General features: G+C 43.9%; 2 protein-coding genes and 2 pseudogenes across 12 annotated transcripts in view; all 4 read right to left on the bottom strand.

Moving 5' to 3' along the window:
• The window catches only part of LOC311013232 (protocadherin gamma-C5-like), a gene marked incomplete at its 5' end in the record, with an annotated part of 293,577 nt that overhangs the window by 111,745 nt on the left and 162,033 nt on the right, over nt 1-19,799 (bottom strand). The window lies entirely within an intron of this gene.
• LOC311013307 (uncharacterized protein) lies at nt 997-13,223 on the bottom strand (the record flags this gene model as incomplete). Its single annotated transcript, XM_084009354.1, has 7 exons — nt 997-1,053; nt 1,242-2,620; nt 4,601-6,903; nt 7,641-7,790; nt 7,986-8,377; nt 9,806-9,978; nt 10,787-13,223. The coding sequence occupies 7 exons, from the start codon at nt 13,221-13,223 to the stop codon at nt 997-999; spliced, it is 6,891 nt and encodes a 2,296-aa protein (XP_083865480.1).
• Nucleotides 13,898-16,456, bottom strand: LOC311013308 (protocadherin beta-16 pseudogene; annotated as a pseudogene). Its single transcript has one exon. The product of its transcript is annotated as a protocadherin beta-16 pseudogene (transcript).
• On the bottom strand, nt 17,063-19,531 carry LOC311013309 (protocadherin beta-16 pseudogene; annotated as a pseudogene). Its single transcript has one exon. The product of its transcript is annotated as a protocadherin beta-16 pseudogene (transcript).

Genomic DNA, 19,799 nt, shown 5'->3' on the forward strand with positions numbered 1-19,799 from the left:
AGAGAGAGACAGAGGGAGGAGACGAGAGAGAGAGAGAGAGAGAGAGACGAGACGAGAGAGAGAGAGAGAGATTTGGAAATAGGTATGAGAAAACGTATTTCCATAATATTAACCCACAGGAATCAAAATGTTTGGTATCATTGCATTATCAATGACAAATCAATCTTAAAATAGCAACATTATGAGTGAGGCTATGAGTCAGTTGGCCCAAACTTTCATATACCAACGCATTTACAGTGTGTCTTAAATTGTACACTCAGCATTGAAACATATCTCATCAAGTAAGTAACTGATAATTCATGTTTGTAGCATTGAAATCACCTGCTAAATAAGTGTTCCCATGCCAAACGATTGCAGCTGATGTACATCACAAACGACATAAGAATATGCTGCCTTGACTGTTAAATATTATTTAGAATATCAGGACTCAAAAAGATACTTTCAACTTTCAAAAAACATATGAGAAACCGTGCCACATAGCTCCTCCGAATCTCCCTCATTAGCACAAACAATGCCTGTTGTTCCACAGCAGTGAGGAAACAGGAAAAATAAATCAGACACTGTGTAAGAATTGATAGCATGTGCTTCCACAATCACAAACCAGAAAATGATGTAAATTTTATGAAGTACAAAAACTATCCTATCACTGGAGAAGAAAAAAGGTGCTGACATGACTGAGGCGCTGTCCATGGTCCTGAATACAACCCAAAGTGAACCAACCAGAATGAATGAAGCTGTAATGTAAGTGTTTAAATCATAGTGTTTCCGTAATGTAAACAGGCAACCATACATTGACAATGAATCAATGAATCAATCAATAAAAATAAATAAACAAGAATTCCTCTGTATTAATAATAAGGTTCCTGATTTTTATCAGAATGATCCACAGAGGCCAACATGAAATTAACTTTACTAAATAATGTGAAATGAAAGCTTTGCAAATATGACTATAAGTGCAAGTAATGTTTTCATTTCAATTTTAACTGGAAGAAAAGTTCACATGGGCCGAGGACTTCTGTTATGAGTCGCCACGGCACAACCCTTAAAATCCCTCTGGACAAAAAGTTACACTTGAGAATATTCAGGGGATTTTGTGTTTTTTCCCTCTTTCATCAGAACAAACAAAAATCACTTCCAACGGTATTCTGGCCTGGACCTCTTCATCAAAACAATGCACACAAAGCTCGACAACACTGGTTACACATGCAACGTACTGAAATCGTTATTTCTGGAAAACTAACCTCTAGAGGAGAGTCTGGTTCATCCAGGATGCTCTTTTCACTCTGTATCCGCTGCATCGTCCCTGTAGAACTGGGGTCCATTATCAGCACGTTCTGACTACCGGCTCTGCCGAACTTACAGTCACTCTTTCTGGAGTCGGTGGTCCTGCACACCTCGTAATTGTACACGTGTTGGAGAGTCCCTGTCCCCAAAGTGTCTGAGTAACGTGGTGGATAATATGGAATCACAGGGAGACTGGAGTGATACAGGATGCGAGACTGTCTCCATCTGTAGATCTTCACTGATATAATAACCACTAAACACGTGATGAAGAGGAAGGAGACTACAGCCAAAGCCAACACTAAGTAAAAAGTCAGGTTGTCATTGTACTCCTTGTCCTGTGTAAAGTCAGTGAACTCAGACAGAACTTCAGGGAAGCTGTCCGCCACCGCCACGTTCACAATGACTGTAGCTGAACGAGAGGGCTGCCCGTTGTCCTCCACGATAACAGTCAGTCTTTGTTTCACAGCATCTTTATCAGTGACTGGGCGGATAGTTCTGATTTCTCCATTCTGTAAGCCCACTTCAAACAGCGCCCTGTCGGTGGCTTTCTGCAGTTTATAGGAGAGCCAGGCATTCTGTCCAGAGTCCACATCAACAGCCACCACTTTAGTGACCAGATAGCCCACATCTGCTGAACGAGGCACCATTTCAGCCACCAGAGAGCCGCCAGACTGGACCGGGTACAGAACCTGAGGAGGGTTGTCATTCTGGTCCTGGATCAGTATTTTCACAGTCACGTTGCTACTGAGTGGAGGGGAGCCTCCATCCTGGGCTTTGACCCGGAAATGGAAGTCTTTGATCTGCTCGTAGTCAAAAGAGCGGACTGCGTGGATGACTCCACTATCAGCACTAACGGACACATATGAGGAGACCGGCACTCCGTTAACAGAGGAGTCCTCCAGGATGTAAGAAACACGGGCGTTCTGGTTCCAGTCAGCGTCTCTGGCTTTCACTGTGAATATAGAGCGGCCTGGTGTGTTGTTTTCTACAATGTAGGCCTCATATGAGCTCATCTCAAAGACAGGCGCGTTATCGTTGACGTCAGAGATCTGTAAGGTGAGAGTGACGCTGCTGGAGAGGGAGGGCACTCCCTCATCAGAGCAGGTCACCGTTATATTATACTCAGAAGAGAATTCTCTGTCTAATGCATCTGCTGTCACTAAAGTAAAGAAATTATTTGAAGTTGACGTGATTGTAAAATGACTATTGTCGTCTAAAACGCAGTGGACCTTTCCATTTTCATCTGAATCTGGATCCTGAACGTTCATCATTGTCAGCACCGTGCCTGGCTGAACATCCTCAGATATACTGGATGACGTTGACATAATATTGATAGCTGGTGGGTTATCGTTTGTGTCCAGCACCTCGATTACAACTTTACATACATCTGAGTTGCCACCTTTGTCTGATGCATGGACATCTAACTCATAATGCCGAAATCTTTCATAATCAAGCTTTCCCATTAACGTTACTACACCGTTTTCTTTATCGACATGAAACATTTGAAGTGCGCCCTCTGGAACATTCGAAATTGAATATTGTATATGCCCATGCGGACCTTCATCTGCGTCTGATGCGCTTACCGTGGTTAGGACAGCTCCTTTCGATGCATTTTCTTTTACACTAGTCTTATACTCTGCTCGAGTACAAACAGGTGAATTATCGTTTGCGTCCAAGACAGTAATAATAATTTGCATCGTCCCAGAGAGCCGCGGCTCGCCACCATCTGTGGCAGTCAACACTAAAGACAATCGTTCCTGTTTTTCTCGGTCAAGATGCTTCTTTAAAACCATCTCAAGATTTCTGATGCTGCCAGTTCTATGAGGGTTTAAAGCGAATGTGTCACTTGAACTGAGTGAATAACCCTGGATCCCATTAACACCCACATCGACGTCAACAGCCTTTTCTAATACAAATTTCGATCCAATTTGAACATTTTCAACTATTTCAAATTTCATTTCACTATTTTTAAAAACGGGAGCGTTGTCGTTAACATCGGTGATTTCGACAGTGATGCTGTAAAATTGCATTGGATTCTCCAAAATGATTTGAAAATCAAGAGCACAGGGCGTCACCTGACCACAGAGCGCTTCTCTGTCTATCCGCTCTTTGATTACAAGGACTCCCCTTTCTTTATTCAGCTCGATGTATTCTGTACCTTCTCCGGTGTATATACGAGCTTTCCCTGCCTTCAGCCGATTCACATCTAAACCTAAATCTTGTGCTATGTTTCCGACCAAAGATCCTTTCGCCATTTCCTCGGGTATGGAGTAGCTGACCTGCGCAAAAGCCGAGCGGAGAGAAAGAACGGCGATAAACAGCAGCCGTCCAATTTGCCATATCATTGTTCCGTCCGACATTCTCCGGTAGGCAGAACGTGGTATCAAAAACGTGATCCAGTGAAATGATTTTAGACACAAAGATGAAAATTAATCCAGAATCCGCACGACCAACATTGCTGATAACACGCTGGTATCCCCGTGCTCGACCTTCTCCCTCTTCCAAAACGTTCCTTTTAAATGTGTTCTCTATCTCTGTAACATTTAGAGATGATGGGGGAGGTACTGCTGCAATGAGCTCTGATATCTCAGCAGCCTGGTGAACAGCGTCGCTGTGAGTCCGGAGCACTGAACTACACATTACACATAGATGCCTTGGGGTTAATATCGATATGCCTTCAAAAAAAATGTTAATAATGTTTACACGTCAATGGCTAACAATATAACAAATAACTTCTTGCCCACAGCGAGAAGTGCCACACACACACACACACACACACACACACACACACACACACACACACACACACACACACACACACACACACACACACACACACACACACACACACAGCTCTACAACACAGCGAGGGAGCACACAGATACAATGCAAAACTTCATCAAATGTTGTTGGCCTGAATGTTGCGCTATCCATGGTGCTGACATGCAAAGAAAAGGCGTTTGAATCTTAAAGTGTAAACATATATCTTCGTAAGGTTGATTATTTTTTGCTGTGGATTTTTAGTATTCGCTCGGTTTAAAAAAAATATTGAGCTCCTAATGGCGTTACTAAAAACGAGGCTTTAAGTGAAAGTAACTTTGAAGACAAACATTTTGAAAATGTGAACGTCGTTGAAATTCGTAAAATACCAAATGGTCAGATAATTGACGTGAAACCACGAGCAACTAATGCATTTGGAATGAAAATACGGAAACAATGGTTGAGATAACACTGCATTGCACATTCACAGAACTTTATAAAAAGAAAAGGCCAACCTCTAGAGGAGAGTCAGGTTCATCCAGGATGCTCTTTTCACTCTGTATCCGCTGCATCGTCCCTGTAGAACTGGGGTCCATTATCAGCACGTTCTGACTACCGGCTCTGCCGAACTTACAGTCACTCTTTCTGGAGTCGGTCGTCCTGCACACCTCGTAATTGTACACGTGTTGGAGAGTCCCTGTCCCCAAAGTGTCTGAGTAACGTGGTGGATAATATGGAATCACAGGGAGACTGGAGTGATACAGGATGCGAGACTGTCTCCATCTGTAGATCTTCACTGATATAATAACCACTAAACACGTGATGAAGAGGAAGGAGACTACAGCCAAAGCCAACACTAAGTAAAAAGTCAGGTTGTCATTGTACTCCTTGTCATGTGTAAAGTCAGTGAACTCAGACAGAACTTCAGGGAAGCTGTCCGCCACCGCCACGTTCACAATGACTGTAGCTGAACGAGAGGGCTGCCCGTTGTCCTCCACGATAACAGTCAGTCTTTGTTTCACAGCATCTTTATCAGTGACTTGGCGGATAGTTCTGATTTCTCCATTCTGTAAGCCCACTTCAAACAGCGCCCTGTCGGTGGCTTTCTGCAGTTTATAGGAGAGCCAGGCATTCTGTCCAGAGTCCACATCAACAGCCACCACTTTAGTGACCAGATAGCCCACATCTGCTGAACGAGGGACCATTTCAGCCACCAGAGAGCCTCCAGACTGGACCGGGTAGAGAACCTGAGGAGGGTTGTCGTTCTGGTCCTGGATCAGTATTTTCACAGTCACGTTGCTACTGAGTGGAGGGGTGCCTCCATCCTGCGCCTTTACTACCAGCTGAAGTTGTTTAATCTGTTCATAGTCAAACGACCTCACTGCATGGATAGCTCCTGTTTCAGTGTTTATGGAGACGTAAGATGAGGCGGGACTACCGTTGATCTGTGTTTCTTCGAGAAAGTACGATATTCTAGCGTTTTGATTCCAGTCGACGTCCAGTGCTCTGACGGAAAAAATAGACACGCCAGGGGAATTGTTTTCAATAACGTGAGCAACGTAGCTACTTTTGTCGAATGCTGGGGCATTGTCATTCACATCAGAGATGCTCAAACGTAATGTTGACGTGCTTGACAGCGATGGCGATCCCGAATCGGTGGCCCTGATCGTTATGTTATATTCCGGTACAACTTCTCTGTCAAAAGCCGAGTCTGTTACTAATGCGTAATAATTGGTTAATGTTGATTTCATTTTGAATGGAAGGCTACTGTCTGTCGTACAAACAACTTTGCCATTTTGCTCTGAGTCTGCGTCAATCACATTAATTATTGCCACCGTGGTACCGGAGGCAGAATCCTCCGGCGCGGGGCTGGAGAATGACATCACATTTATGACAGGTGCGTTATCGTTGACGTCTACAATCTCAATTAACACCTTACTTGAATCGGTCAGACCCCCTTGATCCATAGCTTCGATCATTATTTCATATTTCTTATCTTTTTCATAATCCACCTGCCCTAGAAGCGTTATGGTTCCCGTAACCTCGTCTAAATAAAATATGTCTGCCAGCTGCTCTTTCATGTTTGAAAATCGATATGTGACACGAGCATTTGATTCACTGTCTGCGTCACTTGCATTCACTGTTGTGATATAGGTGCCTTTTGACGCATTCTCCGAGACAGTAGCCCTGTACAGAGACTGGTTAAAAATGGGAGGGTTATCATTAACATCGAGCACTGTGATATCTATATTTACAGTACCAGATCTCGGGGGGGATCCTCCGTCAACAGCGATGAGCTTCAATGATATTCGTGGCTCGCTTTCTCTATCTAACGGTTTTTGTAAGACCATCTCGGCGTATTTTCGACCATCTGGACTTGAGTGCTGCTTCAAACCAAATATGTCATTGGTAGTAAGGATGTATTTCTGTAGACCGTTACTGCCCACATCCGCGTCCTCTGCACTGGCTAACAAAAAGCGTGATGCCACTGTGGCAGATTCGCTTATTTCAAATTTCATTTCGTTCTTTCTAAATGTCGGCGAATTGTCATTTATATCAATTATTTCAACCGTTACTCGATGTAACTCCATAGGGTTTTCTAAAATAACCTCAAAGCTGAAGCTGCACGGTGTTACGTCACCACAAAGCTGCTCACGGTCTATTCTCTCGTTCACGACTAAAACGCCTTTGTCTATTTTCAACTCGGTGTATTGGATGCTTTGTCTGGTCACAATACGGGCACGGCCAGAACGAAGCCTTTGCACGTCCAAACCAAGGTCTTGAGCCACGTTACCGATGAGCGATCCCTTTTTCAGCTCCTCCGGAATTGCATACCTGATTTGGCCGGACACAACGGGACTGAGACACCAAACGAACAGCAGAAATGTCCATATTGACCTGCTAACCAAACGGCCTTTTTCGAAAGGAGATTTTCCAAACGCCATCGCACGAGTAAAAGTATGTGATACAAAAACCTTACTGTATACAATCCACAGAGAAAAAAAGCCTGTTTCATGAATTAATCCTTTGATTTTAAAGTCCTCGATCCGCATGAAATGATGGTCGTCCTGCTTAAGAAGCACGTTTGTACTCTCTCTTGGTTAAATGGAGAAATGAGGGCTCTGCATCAACTCTGAACACTTGTTTCACTGACCAACAGCGTCCCTTACTGTCCAAAGCATGAATGTCATGAAAACAGGCAGAGATATAAAACGAAGAGTTTGCCAATAACGTTGATAGAAAAGAGCTATAAATGTGGATTAAAACGGCAACATTGAAATACATTCATATGAAACCAAAAATATGTTTGGTTTGTGTTGTCTGATCAAAATAACCACATATCTGTGATAATAATAACCGTTTATTATTTGACTGAATTGTATAAAGCAATAACAAGCTTGGTAAAGAATGGCACACACCCACAGTTATGTTGAAAAGTCTCCTGCTCCATAGTAAATTGAGCAGCAAATTACAATATATATTTCACCTAAAGGCAGTTGAGCTGTCCGTGAGTTGTCGTGAGACCAAAGGACACACACTCTCAAGACTCGGGCAAAAAGCACATAACAATGTGTGAAGATCAATGTGTGAAATGCCTCACCTCTAGAGGAGAGTCAGGTTCATCCAGGATGCTCTTTTCACTCTGTATCCGCTGCATCGTCCCTGTAGAACTGGGGTCCATTATCAGCACGTTCTGACTACCGGCTCTGCCGAACTTACAGTCACTCTTTCTGGAGTCGGTGGTCCTGCACACCTCGTAATTGTACACGTGTTGGAGAGTCCCTGTCCCCAAAGTGTCTGAGTAACGTGGTGGATAATATGGAATCACAGGGAGACTGGAGTGATACAGGATGCGAGACTGTCTCCATCTGTAGATCTTCACAGATATAATAACCACTAAACACGTGATGAAGAGGAAGGAGACTACAGCCAAAGCCAACACTAAGTAAAAAGTCAGGTTGTCATTGTACTCCTTGTCCTGTGTAAAGTCAGTGAACTCAGACAGAACTTCAGGGAAGCTGTCCGCCACCGCCACGTTCACAATGACTGTAGCTGAACGAGAGGGCTGCCCGTTGTCCTCCACGATAACAGTCAGTCTTTGTTTCACAGCATCTTTATCAGTGACTTGGCGGATAGTTCTGATTTCTCCATTCTGTAAGCCCACTTCAAACAGCGCCCTGTCGGTGGCTTTCTGCAGTTTATAGGAGAGCCAGGCATTCTGTCCAGAGTCCACATCAACAGCCACCACTTTAGTGACCAGATAGCCCACATCTGCTGAACGAGGCACCATTTCAGCCACTAGAGAGCCACCAGACTGGACCGGGTACAGAACCTGAGGAGGGTTGTCGTTCTGGTCTTGAATGTTAATTTTAACTGTGGCATTGCCGCTTAAAGGGGGGGAACCCCCATCCTGTCCCTTTATAACAATATTTAGAGTTTTTATTTGCTCATAGTCAAATGATCGAACGGCCTGTATAACTCCACTCTCTGCGTTAACAGATATGTAAGTGGATATTGGGTTGCCGTTTAACTGAGTATCAGTAAGCAGGTAAGACACTCGTGCGTTCTGACCCGAGTCAGAGTCGCGTGCTTTAACGGAAAACACCGATAATCCTGGAGAGTTATTCTCCACGAGATATGCTTCATAATAACTCTGTTCAAATATGGGAGCATTATCATTTACGTCGGACACTCGAAGTGTTATTGTTTTGTTCGTCGACAGCGGTGGGATACCTTCATCCATAGCCGTGAACGTGATATTGTAATGGGGGTTACGCTCCCTGTCAAGGACGCCGTTTGTTACAAGAGTGTAATAATTCTTCAGTGATGAGTGGATTGCAAACGGGATATTGCCGCTAACAGAGCAGCCTACTTTGCCATTTTTGCCTGCATCTAGATCTTTAACGTTTATGATAGCCACAGTAGTGCCACTAGGAGAATCCTCATCAATAGCGCTAGAAAACGAGGTTAGTGTTATTACCGGTGCATTGTCGTTTACATCCGTCACCTCAATTATGACATTTGTCGACGTGCTTTGTCCACCTTGGTCTTTTGCCTGTACACCAATTTCATATAATTTATTCTCTTCATAATCAATCATACCATTTACAGTTACGTCGCCGCTGTTTTCATCCAGATGAAACAGTCCAGCAACATTACTAGACATGCGATTAAAGTGGTACGTGACACGGCCGTTCATCCCTTCATCTGCATCGGTCGCGCTCACGCTAACTACTAAGGTTCCTTTTGGGACATTTTCTTTAACGGACGCCTTGAAAATCGACTGACTAAAAACCGGAGCGTTGTCATTTGTGTCGAGGACAGTTACATGTATTTTTAGCGTCCCTGTTCGTTGCGGGTCGCCACCATCTACAGCAGTTAAAGTGAGAAGCATCTTTTCCTCTTTCTCGCGGTCTAAAGCATTAGAAAGATACAACTGTGCATATTTATGACCATTTGGGCTGGACAGGACCTTGATGTTAAAATGCGTTGTTGGGTGTAGCTCATAGCCGTGTAAAGTGTTGATGCCAACATCCGGGTCGGTGGCACTCTCTTGTAACATTTCGGTTCCTGGCAGAGCAGATTCGAGTATTTCTACACGCACTTCTTGCTCATGAAACACAGGCGCATTATCATTAACGTCCAACACTTCCACTACAACACTATGTAGTTGCATTGGATTCGTCATAATCATTTCAAAATTCAAGCTACAGGGCGCTGACTGCCCGCAGAGGTGCTCTCTATCTATTCTTTCTCCCACGACAAGAATCCCTTTGTCTGCATCCAGTCTAATATACTCGCTGCTATCGCCGGTGACAATTCGGGCACCTCCTGTTTTCAGTCTTTTAGCGTCGATGCCTAAATCTTCGGCCACATTTCCTACAAAAGAGCCCTTTCTCATCTCCTCCGGGACAGAGTAGCGGATCTGGCAGACTGCAGCGCCAATGAGAAAAACAAGGATGAACGCCCGTACTTGCCATGTAGTCGTGCGTTCACTGCTGATAAAAGCCATATTTCCGAAGCAATCCACACTTCTCCACGTAGAAGTATGTTGCAAAAGCCGGTATATTGTCCTTCTGTTGATATTTATAATCCACAGTTTGAGATCAAATACAGTCTAGCTCATTCGTGAAAATGAAGACCGAATGTCCTGCTCTCCACGGAGAACTGAAATGAACACAGGAGGTGTAGCTGCATTTCATAAGCTTTACAAAAACATCGAAGAGCAATAGCGGCCCTTAGAGTCCAATATAAAAATAACAAGTGCTGTAAGTGACAGGGAAAACTCCTCCTTCAATGAGAGTTCAGTGTTTGCAGAGCCAGCTGACTATGTATCCAGAAATGACAATTTATTCAATGTGTGCATGAATATTTTCTATTTATATTCCAAGTTAGATAAAAGAGATTAGGTCTTGAATGTGTTTTCACAAGAAAAGTGGGAGAGCATAATGCAGTACATCCAAAGACCATCAGTAGAATTATGCTTTAGACATACTAGATCTATCACACACACACGCACACGCACACACACACACACACACACACACACACACACACAGTAGCTTTTCTGATTAGAAGTTAGGAAGAACGTTTTAAATACATAAAGCACATTTAGGGACAGAGGAGCTGTCCACATGGTGGTGCTGAAAATAATCGAGAGCACTTTTCGGTTAAACTGCAACAAGCCACGCATTACCATTTCAGGTCAGTTCAAAGAAACATTGCTTGAAGAAGTAAATACTGTGTGTATTGCACCTCACCTCTAGAGGAGAGTCTGGTTCATCCAGGATGCTCTTCTCACTCTGTATCCGCTGCATCGTCCCTGTAGAACTGGGGTCCATTATCAGCACGTTCTGACTACCGGCTCTGCCGAACTTACAGTCACTCTTTCTGGAGTCGGTCGTCCTGCACACCTCGTAATTGTACACGTGTTGGAGAGTCCCTGTCCCCAAAGTGTCTGAGTAACGTGGTGGATAATATGGAATCACAGGGAGACTGGAGTGATACAGGATGCGAGACTGTCTCCATCTGTAGATCTTCACTGATATAATAACCACTAAACACGTGATGAAGAGGAAGGAGACTACAGCCAAAGCCAACACTAAGTAAAAAGTCAGGTTGTCATTGTACTCCTTGTCCTGTGTAAAGTCAGTGAACTCAGACAGAACTTCAGGGAAGCTGTCCGCCACCGCCACGTTCACAATGACTGTAGCTGAACGAGAGGGCTGCCCGTTGTCCTCCACGATAACAGTCAGTCTTTGTTTCACAGCATCTTTATCAGTTACTTGGCGGATAGTTCTGATTTCTCCATTCTGTAAGCCCACTTCAAACAGCGCCCTGTCGGTGGCTTTCTGCAGTTTATAGGAGAGCCAGGCATTCTGTCCAGAGTCCACATCAACAGCCACCACTTTAGTGACCAGATAGCCCACATCTGCTGAACGAGGCACCATTTCAGCCACCAGAGAGCCTCCAGTCTGGACCGGGTACAGAACCTGAGGAGGGTTGTCGTTCTTGTCCTGCACTACTATTCTAACTGTAGCAACTGAACTCAGAGGAGGGGAACCAGCATCACGAGCAGTTACGTTGAATTCAAACCACTTAATTTGCTCAAAATCAAACGTCCTCACTGCGTGAATGACACCACTTTCTGAATTTACTGCTACCAACGATGACACAGCTGCACCATTAATCTCTTTCTCCTCCAGAAAGTAAGAAACTCGAGCGTTTTGGCCCCAGTCTGCATCACTAGCACTGAGGGTGAACACAGAAAACCCAGGAGAGTTGTTCTCTGGTACAGTCTTACTGTATTCAGCTTGTTCAAATTTAGGAGGGCTGTCATTCACGTCAGACACCTTTACATTGATGTGTTTACTGCTAGACAGAGGCGGGGAGCCCTGGTCAGACACAGTTATGGTGATGTTATACTCAGGAATACTTTCTCTGTCTAAGTAGTTGTCAGTTACAATTGTATAATATCCTGTTAATGAAGACTCGATTTTGAAAGGTATGTCAGAGTTAATGGAGCACTTGACAACACCGTTGCCATCAGCGTCTTCGTCATCTACATTAATAACAGCTATAGTTGTACCTGGAGGAGAATCCTCAGATATCGAGTTAGAAAATGACATCAGCTGTATTGTAGGGACGTTATCGTTCTCGTCTATAATTTGAATAATAACTTTGCACGTATCCGAATATCCTCCGTGGTCACTAGCCTGTACGTTTAATTGGTGAGTCTTAGATTTTTCAAAATCGAGGTTTCCTACAACTTTAATTTCCCCAGTTTCAGCATTTACTTCAAAAAGCTGTTTCGCCTCTCTGGCGACATGGCCTATGGAAAACGTCACCTCGCCATAGTGTCCTTTATCTGCGTCATTTGCACTCACAGTGGTTACCACTGTTCCTACAGGAGAATTCTCTTTGACATCAGCTTTATAAACAGGCTGGCTACACACTGGCGCATTATCGTTAGCATCTAGCACAGTGATATGGATACGCACTGTCCCTGATCTGTGCGGTTCCCCTCCATCTGAAGCAATCAGCACGAGCGAGTGAGTCTCCTCTTTCTCTCGGTCTAACGGGTTTTGTAAAACCATTTCGATTAACTTTCCTCCATCCAGCTGGCTCTGTACTTCTAATTTGAAATGATCTGAGGGTTTAAGCAGGTATTTCCGAATATCATTAATTCCAACATCAGGGTCGTCTGCGCTCACCAAAGAAAAGCGAGTCCCCGCGGCAGCGTTTTCCACAATTTTCAAGCTGATTTCATCTTTTGGGAACGACGGACTGTTATCGTTGATGTCTATTACCTCCACTGTTACCCGATAAAGCTGGATTGGATTTTCTAAAATGACCTCGAAACTGAAGCTACAGGGCGTCGTCTTTCCACACAGCTCTTCTCGGTCGATTCGTTCTTTAATAACGAGGGTTCCTTTGTCTCGGTTTAAATCAACGTACTGTCGGCTTCCTTTCGTAATAATACGAGCTTTACCTGATATGAGTCTCGCCACATCCAAACCTAAATCTCTAGCGATGTTTCCAACAAAAGAGCCCTCTGCCTGCTCCTCTGGTACGGAATACCGAGCCTGTCCAGTCACTGAGCTCAGCTTCAAAAGACAAAGAATGACAAACAGTCCGTTCCATCGGCCTCTAAGAGCGGTAATCCACAAAAAAGCCATCGCAAATCAAGAGGTACAGTGGCAGTAACCCCTTCCGATGCAAAACGATGTATTTAAATCCATAAACCGAAAAGATGACCGTATTCTCAGCAGAGGAAGACCGCAAGAAATGCTGCAATTTAAACCCTGACTGGCCAGACAGTCTTCTCTCCACGCAGTATGGCACTGAGCGGAATGAAAGGGGTGGACCGCTCTACTGGTTGGACTGTTAGTCAGTTATGTATCAACAGCGGCGCTCAGAGGCCCATCCACGGTAATGTAATGTACATGAAATTAGTAACACTTCAAATGTTGCATTCAAAATGAATTGAAAATATTCATGTATTTAATATCATGGCTCCTGACTTAAAATATGTATTATTTTATGTATTTAATAACGTAAGGCATTTTATATTTGTGGAGACACTTTCTCAATTAGGATATATCATAATTATTTGAATAATAATGATAATATTATTAATGATAATAATACAAATAGCAACAATAACAACAACAACAACGAATAAAATAGTAAGAGTAGTAAACGTAGCATCAACAGTAGCATGTTTGAATAGACGTTTTGAAGACAGTGGGAAGTTTAAAAGACAGAAAGCACATTTATGGAAAGAGGAGCTGTCCACATAGTGGTGCTGAAACGAATCCGGAGCACTAGTTTTCAGTTAAACTGCAGAAAGCTACGCATTACAATTTCTGAAACATTGCTTGAAGAAGTAAATACAGTGTGTATTGCTCCTCACCTCTAGAGGAGAGTCAGGTTCATCCAGGATGCTCTTTTCACTCTGTATCCGCTGCATCGTCCCTGTAGAACTGGGGTCCATTATCAGCACGTTCTGACTACCGGCTCTGCCGAACTTACAGTCACTCTTTCTGGAGTCGGTCGTCCTGCACACCTCGTAATTGTACACGTGTTGGAGAGTCCCTGTCCCCAAAGTGTCTGAGTAACGTGGTGGATAATATGGAATCACAGGGAGACTGGAGTGATACAGGATGCGAGACTGTCTCCATCTGTAGATCTTCACTGATATAATAACCACTAAACACGTGATGAAGAGGAAGGAGACTACAGCCAAAGCCAACACTAAGTAAAAAGTCAGGTTGTCATTGTACTCCTTGTCCTGTGTAAAGTCAGTGAACTCAGACAGAACTTCAGGGAAGCTGTCCGCCACCGCCACGTTCACAATGACTGTAGCTGAACGAGAGGGCTGCCCGTTGTCCTCCACGATAACAGTCAGTCTTTGTTTCACAGCATCTTTATCAGTGACTTGGCGGATAGTTCTGATTTCTCCATTCTGTAAGCCCACTTCAAACAGCGCCCTGTCGGTGGCTTTCTGCAGTTTATAGGAGAGCCAGGCATTCTGTCCAGAGTCCACATCAACAGCCACCACTTTAGTGACCAGATAGCCCACATCTGCTGAACGAGGCACCATTTCAGCCACCAGAGAGCTGCCAGTCTGGACCGGGTACAGAACCTGAGGAGGGTTGTCGTTCTTGTCCTGCACTACTATTCTAACTGTAGCAACTGAACTCATAGGAGGGGAACCAGCATCACGAGCAGTTACGTTGAATTCAAACCACTTAATTTGCTCAAAATCAAACGTCCTCACTGCGTGAATGACACCGCTTTCTGAATTTACTGCTACCAACGATGACACAGCTGCACCATTAATCTCTTTCTCCTCCAGAAAGTAAGAAACCCGAGCGTTTTGGCCCGAGTCTGCATCACTAGCACTGAGGGTGAACACAGAAAACCCAGGAGAGTTGTTCTCTGGTACAGTCTTACTGTATTCAGCTTGTTCAAATTTAGGAGGGCTGTCATTCACGTCAGACACCTTTACATTGATGTGTTTACTGCTAGACAGAGGCGGGGAGCCCTGGTCAGACACGGTTATGGTGATGTTATACTCAGGAATACTTTCTCTGTCTAAGTAGTTGTCAGTTACAATTGTATAATATCCTGTTAGTGAAGACTCGATTTTGAAAGGTATGTCAGAGTTAATGGAGCACTTGACAACACCGTTGCCATCAGAGTCTTCGTCATCTACATTGATAACAGCTATAGTTGTACCTGGAGGAGAATCCTCAGATATAGAGTTAGAAAATGACATCAGCTGTATTGTAGGGACGTTATCATTCTCGTCAATAATTTGAATAATAACTTTGCACGTATCTGAATATCCTCCGTGGTCACTAGCCTGTACGTTTAATTGGTGAGTCTTAGATTTTTCAAAATCCAGTTTACCTGCAACTTTAATCTCCCCAGTTTTAACATTTACTTCAAATAGCTGCTGTGCATCTTTGACTAAATGAGGGATGGAATAAGCTACGTCACCATTGACTCCTTCATCTACGTCATTTGCACTCACAGTGGTTACCACTGTTCCTACAGGAGAATTCTCTTTGACATCAGCTTTATAAACAGGCTGGCTACACACTGGCGCATTATCGTTAGCATCTAGCACAGTGATATGGATACGCACTGTCCCTGATCTGTGCGGTTCCCCTCCATCTGAAGCAATCAGCACGAGCGAGTGAGTCTCCTCTTTCTCTCGGTCTATCGGGTTTTGTAAAACCATTTCGATGAATTGTCCTCCATCAATCTGGCTCCCTACTTCTAATTTGAAATGACCTGATGGTTTAAGCAGGTATTTCTGAATATCATTAATTCCAACATCAGGGTCGTCTGCGCTCACCAAAGAAAAGCGAGTTCCCGCTGCAACGCTTTCCACAATTTTCAAGCTGATTTCATCTTTTGGGAACGACGGACTGTTATCGTTGATGTCTATTACCTCCACTGTTACCCGATAAAGCTGGATTGGATTTTCTAAAATGACCTCGAAACTGAAGCTACAGGGCGTCGTCTTTCCACACAGCTCCTCTCGGTCGATTCGTTCTTTAATAACGAGGGTTCCTTTGTCTCGGTTTAAATCAACGTACTGTCGGCTTCCTTTCGTAATAATACGAGCTTTACCTGATATGAGTCTCGCCACATCCAAACCTAAATCTCTAGCGATGTTTCCAACAAAAGAGCCCTCTGCCTGCTCCTCTGGTACGGAATACCGAGCCTGTCCAGTCACTGAGCTCAGCTTCAAAAGACAAAGAATGACAAACAGTCCGTTCCATCGGCCTCTAAGAGCGGTAATCCACAAAAAAGCCATCGCAAATCAAGAGGTACAGTGGCAGTAATCCCTTCCGATGCAAAACGATGTATTTAAATCCATAAACTGAAAAGGTGACCGTATTCTCAGCAGAGGAAGACCGCAAGAAATGCTGCAATTTAAACCCTGACGGTCAGACAGTCTTCTCTCCACGCAGTATGGCACTGAGCGGAATGAAAGGGGTGGACCGCTCTACTGGTTGGACTGTTAGTCAGTTATGTATCAACAGCGGCGCTCAGAGGCCCATCCACGGTAATGTAATGTACATGAAATTAGTAACACTTCAAATGTTGCATTCAAAATGTATTGAAAATATTCATGTATTTAATATAATGGCTCCTGACTTAAAATAGTTGTTATTTTATGTATTTAATAACGTAAGGCATTTTAAATTTGTGGAGACACTTTCTCAATTGGGATATATTAAAATGATTTGACTAATAATGATAATATTATTAATGATAATAATACAAATAGCAACAATGACAACAACAACGAATAAAATAGAAAGAGTAGTATCAACAGTAGCATGTTTGATTAGACGTTTTGAAGACAGTGAAGTTTAAAAGACAGAAAGCACATTTAGGGAAAGAGGAGCTGTCCACACAGTGGTGCTGAAACGAATCCGGAGCACTAGTTTTCAGTTAAACTGCAGCAAGCTACGCATTACAATTTCAGGTCAGTTTAACAGAAACATTGTTTGAAGAAGTAACTACTGTGTGTATTGCACCTCACCTCTAGAGGAGAGTCTGGTTCATCCAGGATGCTCTTTTCACTCTGTATCCGCTGCATCGTCCCTGTAGAACTGGGGTCCATTATCAGCACGTTCTGACTACCGGCTCTGCCGAACTTACAGTCACTCTTTCTGGAGTCGGTCGTCCTGCACACCTCGTAATTGTACACGTGTTGGAGAGTCCCTGTCCCCAAAGTGTCTGAGTAACGTGGTGGATAATATGGAATCACAGGGAGACTGGAGTGATACAGGATGCGAGACTGTCTCCATCTGTAGATCTTCACTGATATAATAACCACTAAACACGTGATGAAGAGGAAGGAGACTACAGCCAAAGCCAACACTAAGTAAAAAGTCAGGTTGTCATTGTACTCCTTGTCCTGTGTAAAGTCAGTGAACTCAGACAGAACTTCAGGGAAGCTGTCCGCCACCGCCACGTTCACAATGACTGTAGCTGAACGAGAGGGCTGCCCGTTGTCCTCCACGATAACAGTCAGTCTTTGTTTCACAGCATCTTTATCAGTGACTTGGCGGATAGTTCTGATTTCTCCATTCTGTAAGCCCACTTCAAACAGCGCCCTGTCGGTGGCTTTCTGCAGTTTATAGGAGAGCCAGGCATTCTGTCCAGAGTCCACATCAACAGCCACCACTTTAGTGACCAGATAGCCCACATCTGCTGAACGAGGCACCATTTCAGCCACCAGAGAGCCACCAGACTGGACCGGGTACAGAACCTGAGGAGGGTTGTCGTTCTTGTCCTGCACTACTATTCTAACTGTAGCAACTGAACTGAGAGGAGGGGAACCAGCATCACGAGCAGTTACGTTGAATTCAAACCACTTAATTTGCTCAAAATCAAATGTCCTCACTGCGTGAATGACACCGCTTTCTGAATTTACTGCTACCAACGACGACACAGCTGCACCATTAATCTCTTTCTCCTCCAGAAAGTAAGAAACTTGAGCGTTTTGGCCCGAGTCTGCATCACTAGCACTGAGGGTGAACACAGAAAACCCAGGAGAGTTGTTCTCTGGTACAGTCTTACTGTATTCAGCTTGTTCAAATTTAGGAGGGCTGTCATTCACGTCAGACACCTTTACATTGATGTGTTTACTGCTAGACAGAGGCGGGGAGCCCTGGTCAGACACGGTTATGGTGATGTTATACTCAGGAATACTTTCTCTGTCTAAGTAGTTGTCAGTTACAATTGTATAATATCCTGTTAGTGAAGACTCGATTTTGAAAGGTATGTCAGAGTTAATGGAGCACTTGACAACACCGTTGCCATCAGAGTCTTCGTCATCTACATTGATAACAGCTATAGTTGTACCTGGAGGAGAATCCTCAGATATAGAGTTAGAAAATGACATCAGCTGTATTGTAGGGACGTTATCATTCTCGTCAATAATTTGAATAATAACGTTGCACGTATCTGAATATCCTCCGTGGTCACTCGCCTTTACGTTTAATTCATAAGTCTTAAATTTTTCAAAATCCAGTTTGCCTGCAACTTTAATCTCCCCAGTTTTAACATTTACTTCAAATAGCTGCTGTGCATCTTTGACTAAATGAGGGATGGAATAAGCTACGTCACCATTGACTCCTTCATCTACGTCATTTGCACTCACAGTGGTTACCACTGTTCCTACAGGAGAATTCTCTTTGACATCAGCTTTATAAACAGGCTGGCTACACACTGGCGCATTATCGTTAGCATCTAGCACAGTGATATGGATACGCACTGTCCCTGATCTGTGCGGTTCCCCTCCATCTGAAGCAATCAGCACGAGCGAATGAGTCTCCTCTTTCTCTCGGTCTAACGGGTTTTGTAAAACCATTTCGATTAACTTTCCTCTACCAATCTGGCTCCCTACTTCTAATTTGAAATGACCTGATGGTTTAAGCAGGTATTTCTGAATATCATTAATTCCAACATCAGGGTCGTCTGCGCTCACCAAAGAAAAGCGAGTCCCCGCGGCAGCGTTTTCCACAATTTTCAAGTTGATTTCATCTTTTGGGAACGACGGACTGTTATCGTTGATGTCTATTACCTCCACTGTTACCCGATAAAGCTGGATTGGATTTTCTAAAATGACCTCGAAACTGAAGCTACAGGGCGTCGTCTTTCCACACAGCTCCTCTCGGTCGACTCGCTCTTTAATAACGAGGGTTCCTTTGTCTCGGTTTAAATCAACGTACTGTCGGCTTCCTTTCGTAATAATACGAGCTTTACCTGATATGAGTCTCGCCACATCCAAACCTAAATCTCTAGCGATGTTTCCAATAAAAGAGCCCTCTGCCTGCTCCTCTGGTACGGAATACCGAGCCTGTCCAGTCACTGAGCTCAGCTTCAAAAGACAAAGAATGACAAACAGTCCGTTCCATCGGCCTCTAAGAGCGGTAATCCACAAAAAAGCCATCGCAAATCAAGAGGTACAGTGGCAGTAACCCCTTCCGATGCAAAACGATGTATTTAAATCCATAAACCGAAAAGATGACCGTATTCTCAGCAGAGGAAGACCGCAAGAAATGCTGCAATTTAAACCCTGACGGCCAGACAGTCTTCTCTCCACGCAGTATGGCACTGAGCGGAATGAAAGGGGTGGACCGCTCTACTGGTTGGACTGTTAGTCAGTGATGTATCAACAGCGGCGCTCAGAGGCCCATCCACGGTAATGTAATGTACAT

Source organism: Eutrigla gurnardus (genome assembly GCF_963514095.1).
Source record: "Eutrigla gurnardus genome assembly, chromosome: 5".
Lineage (NCBI taxonomy): Eukaryota > Metazoa > Chordata > Actinopteri > Perciformes > Triglidae > Eutrigla > Eutrigla gurnardus.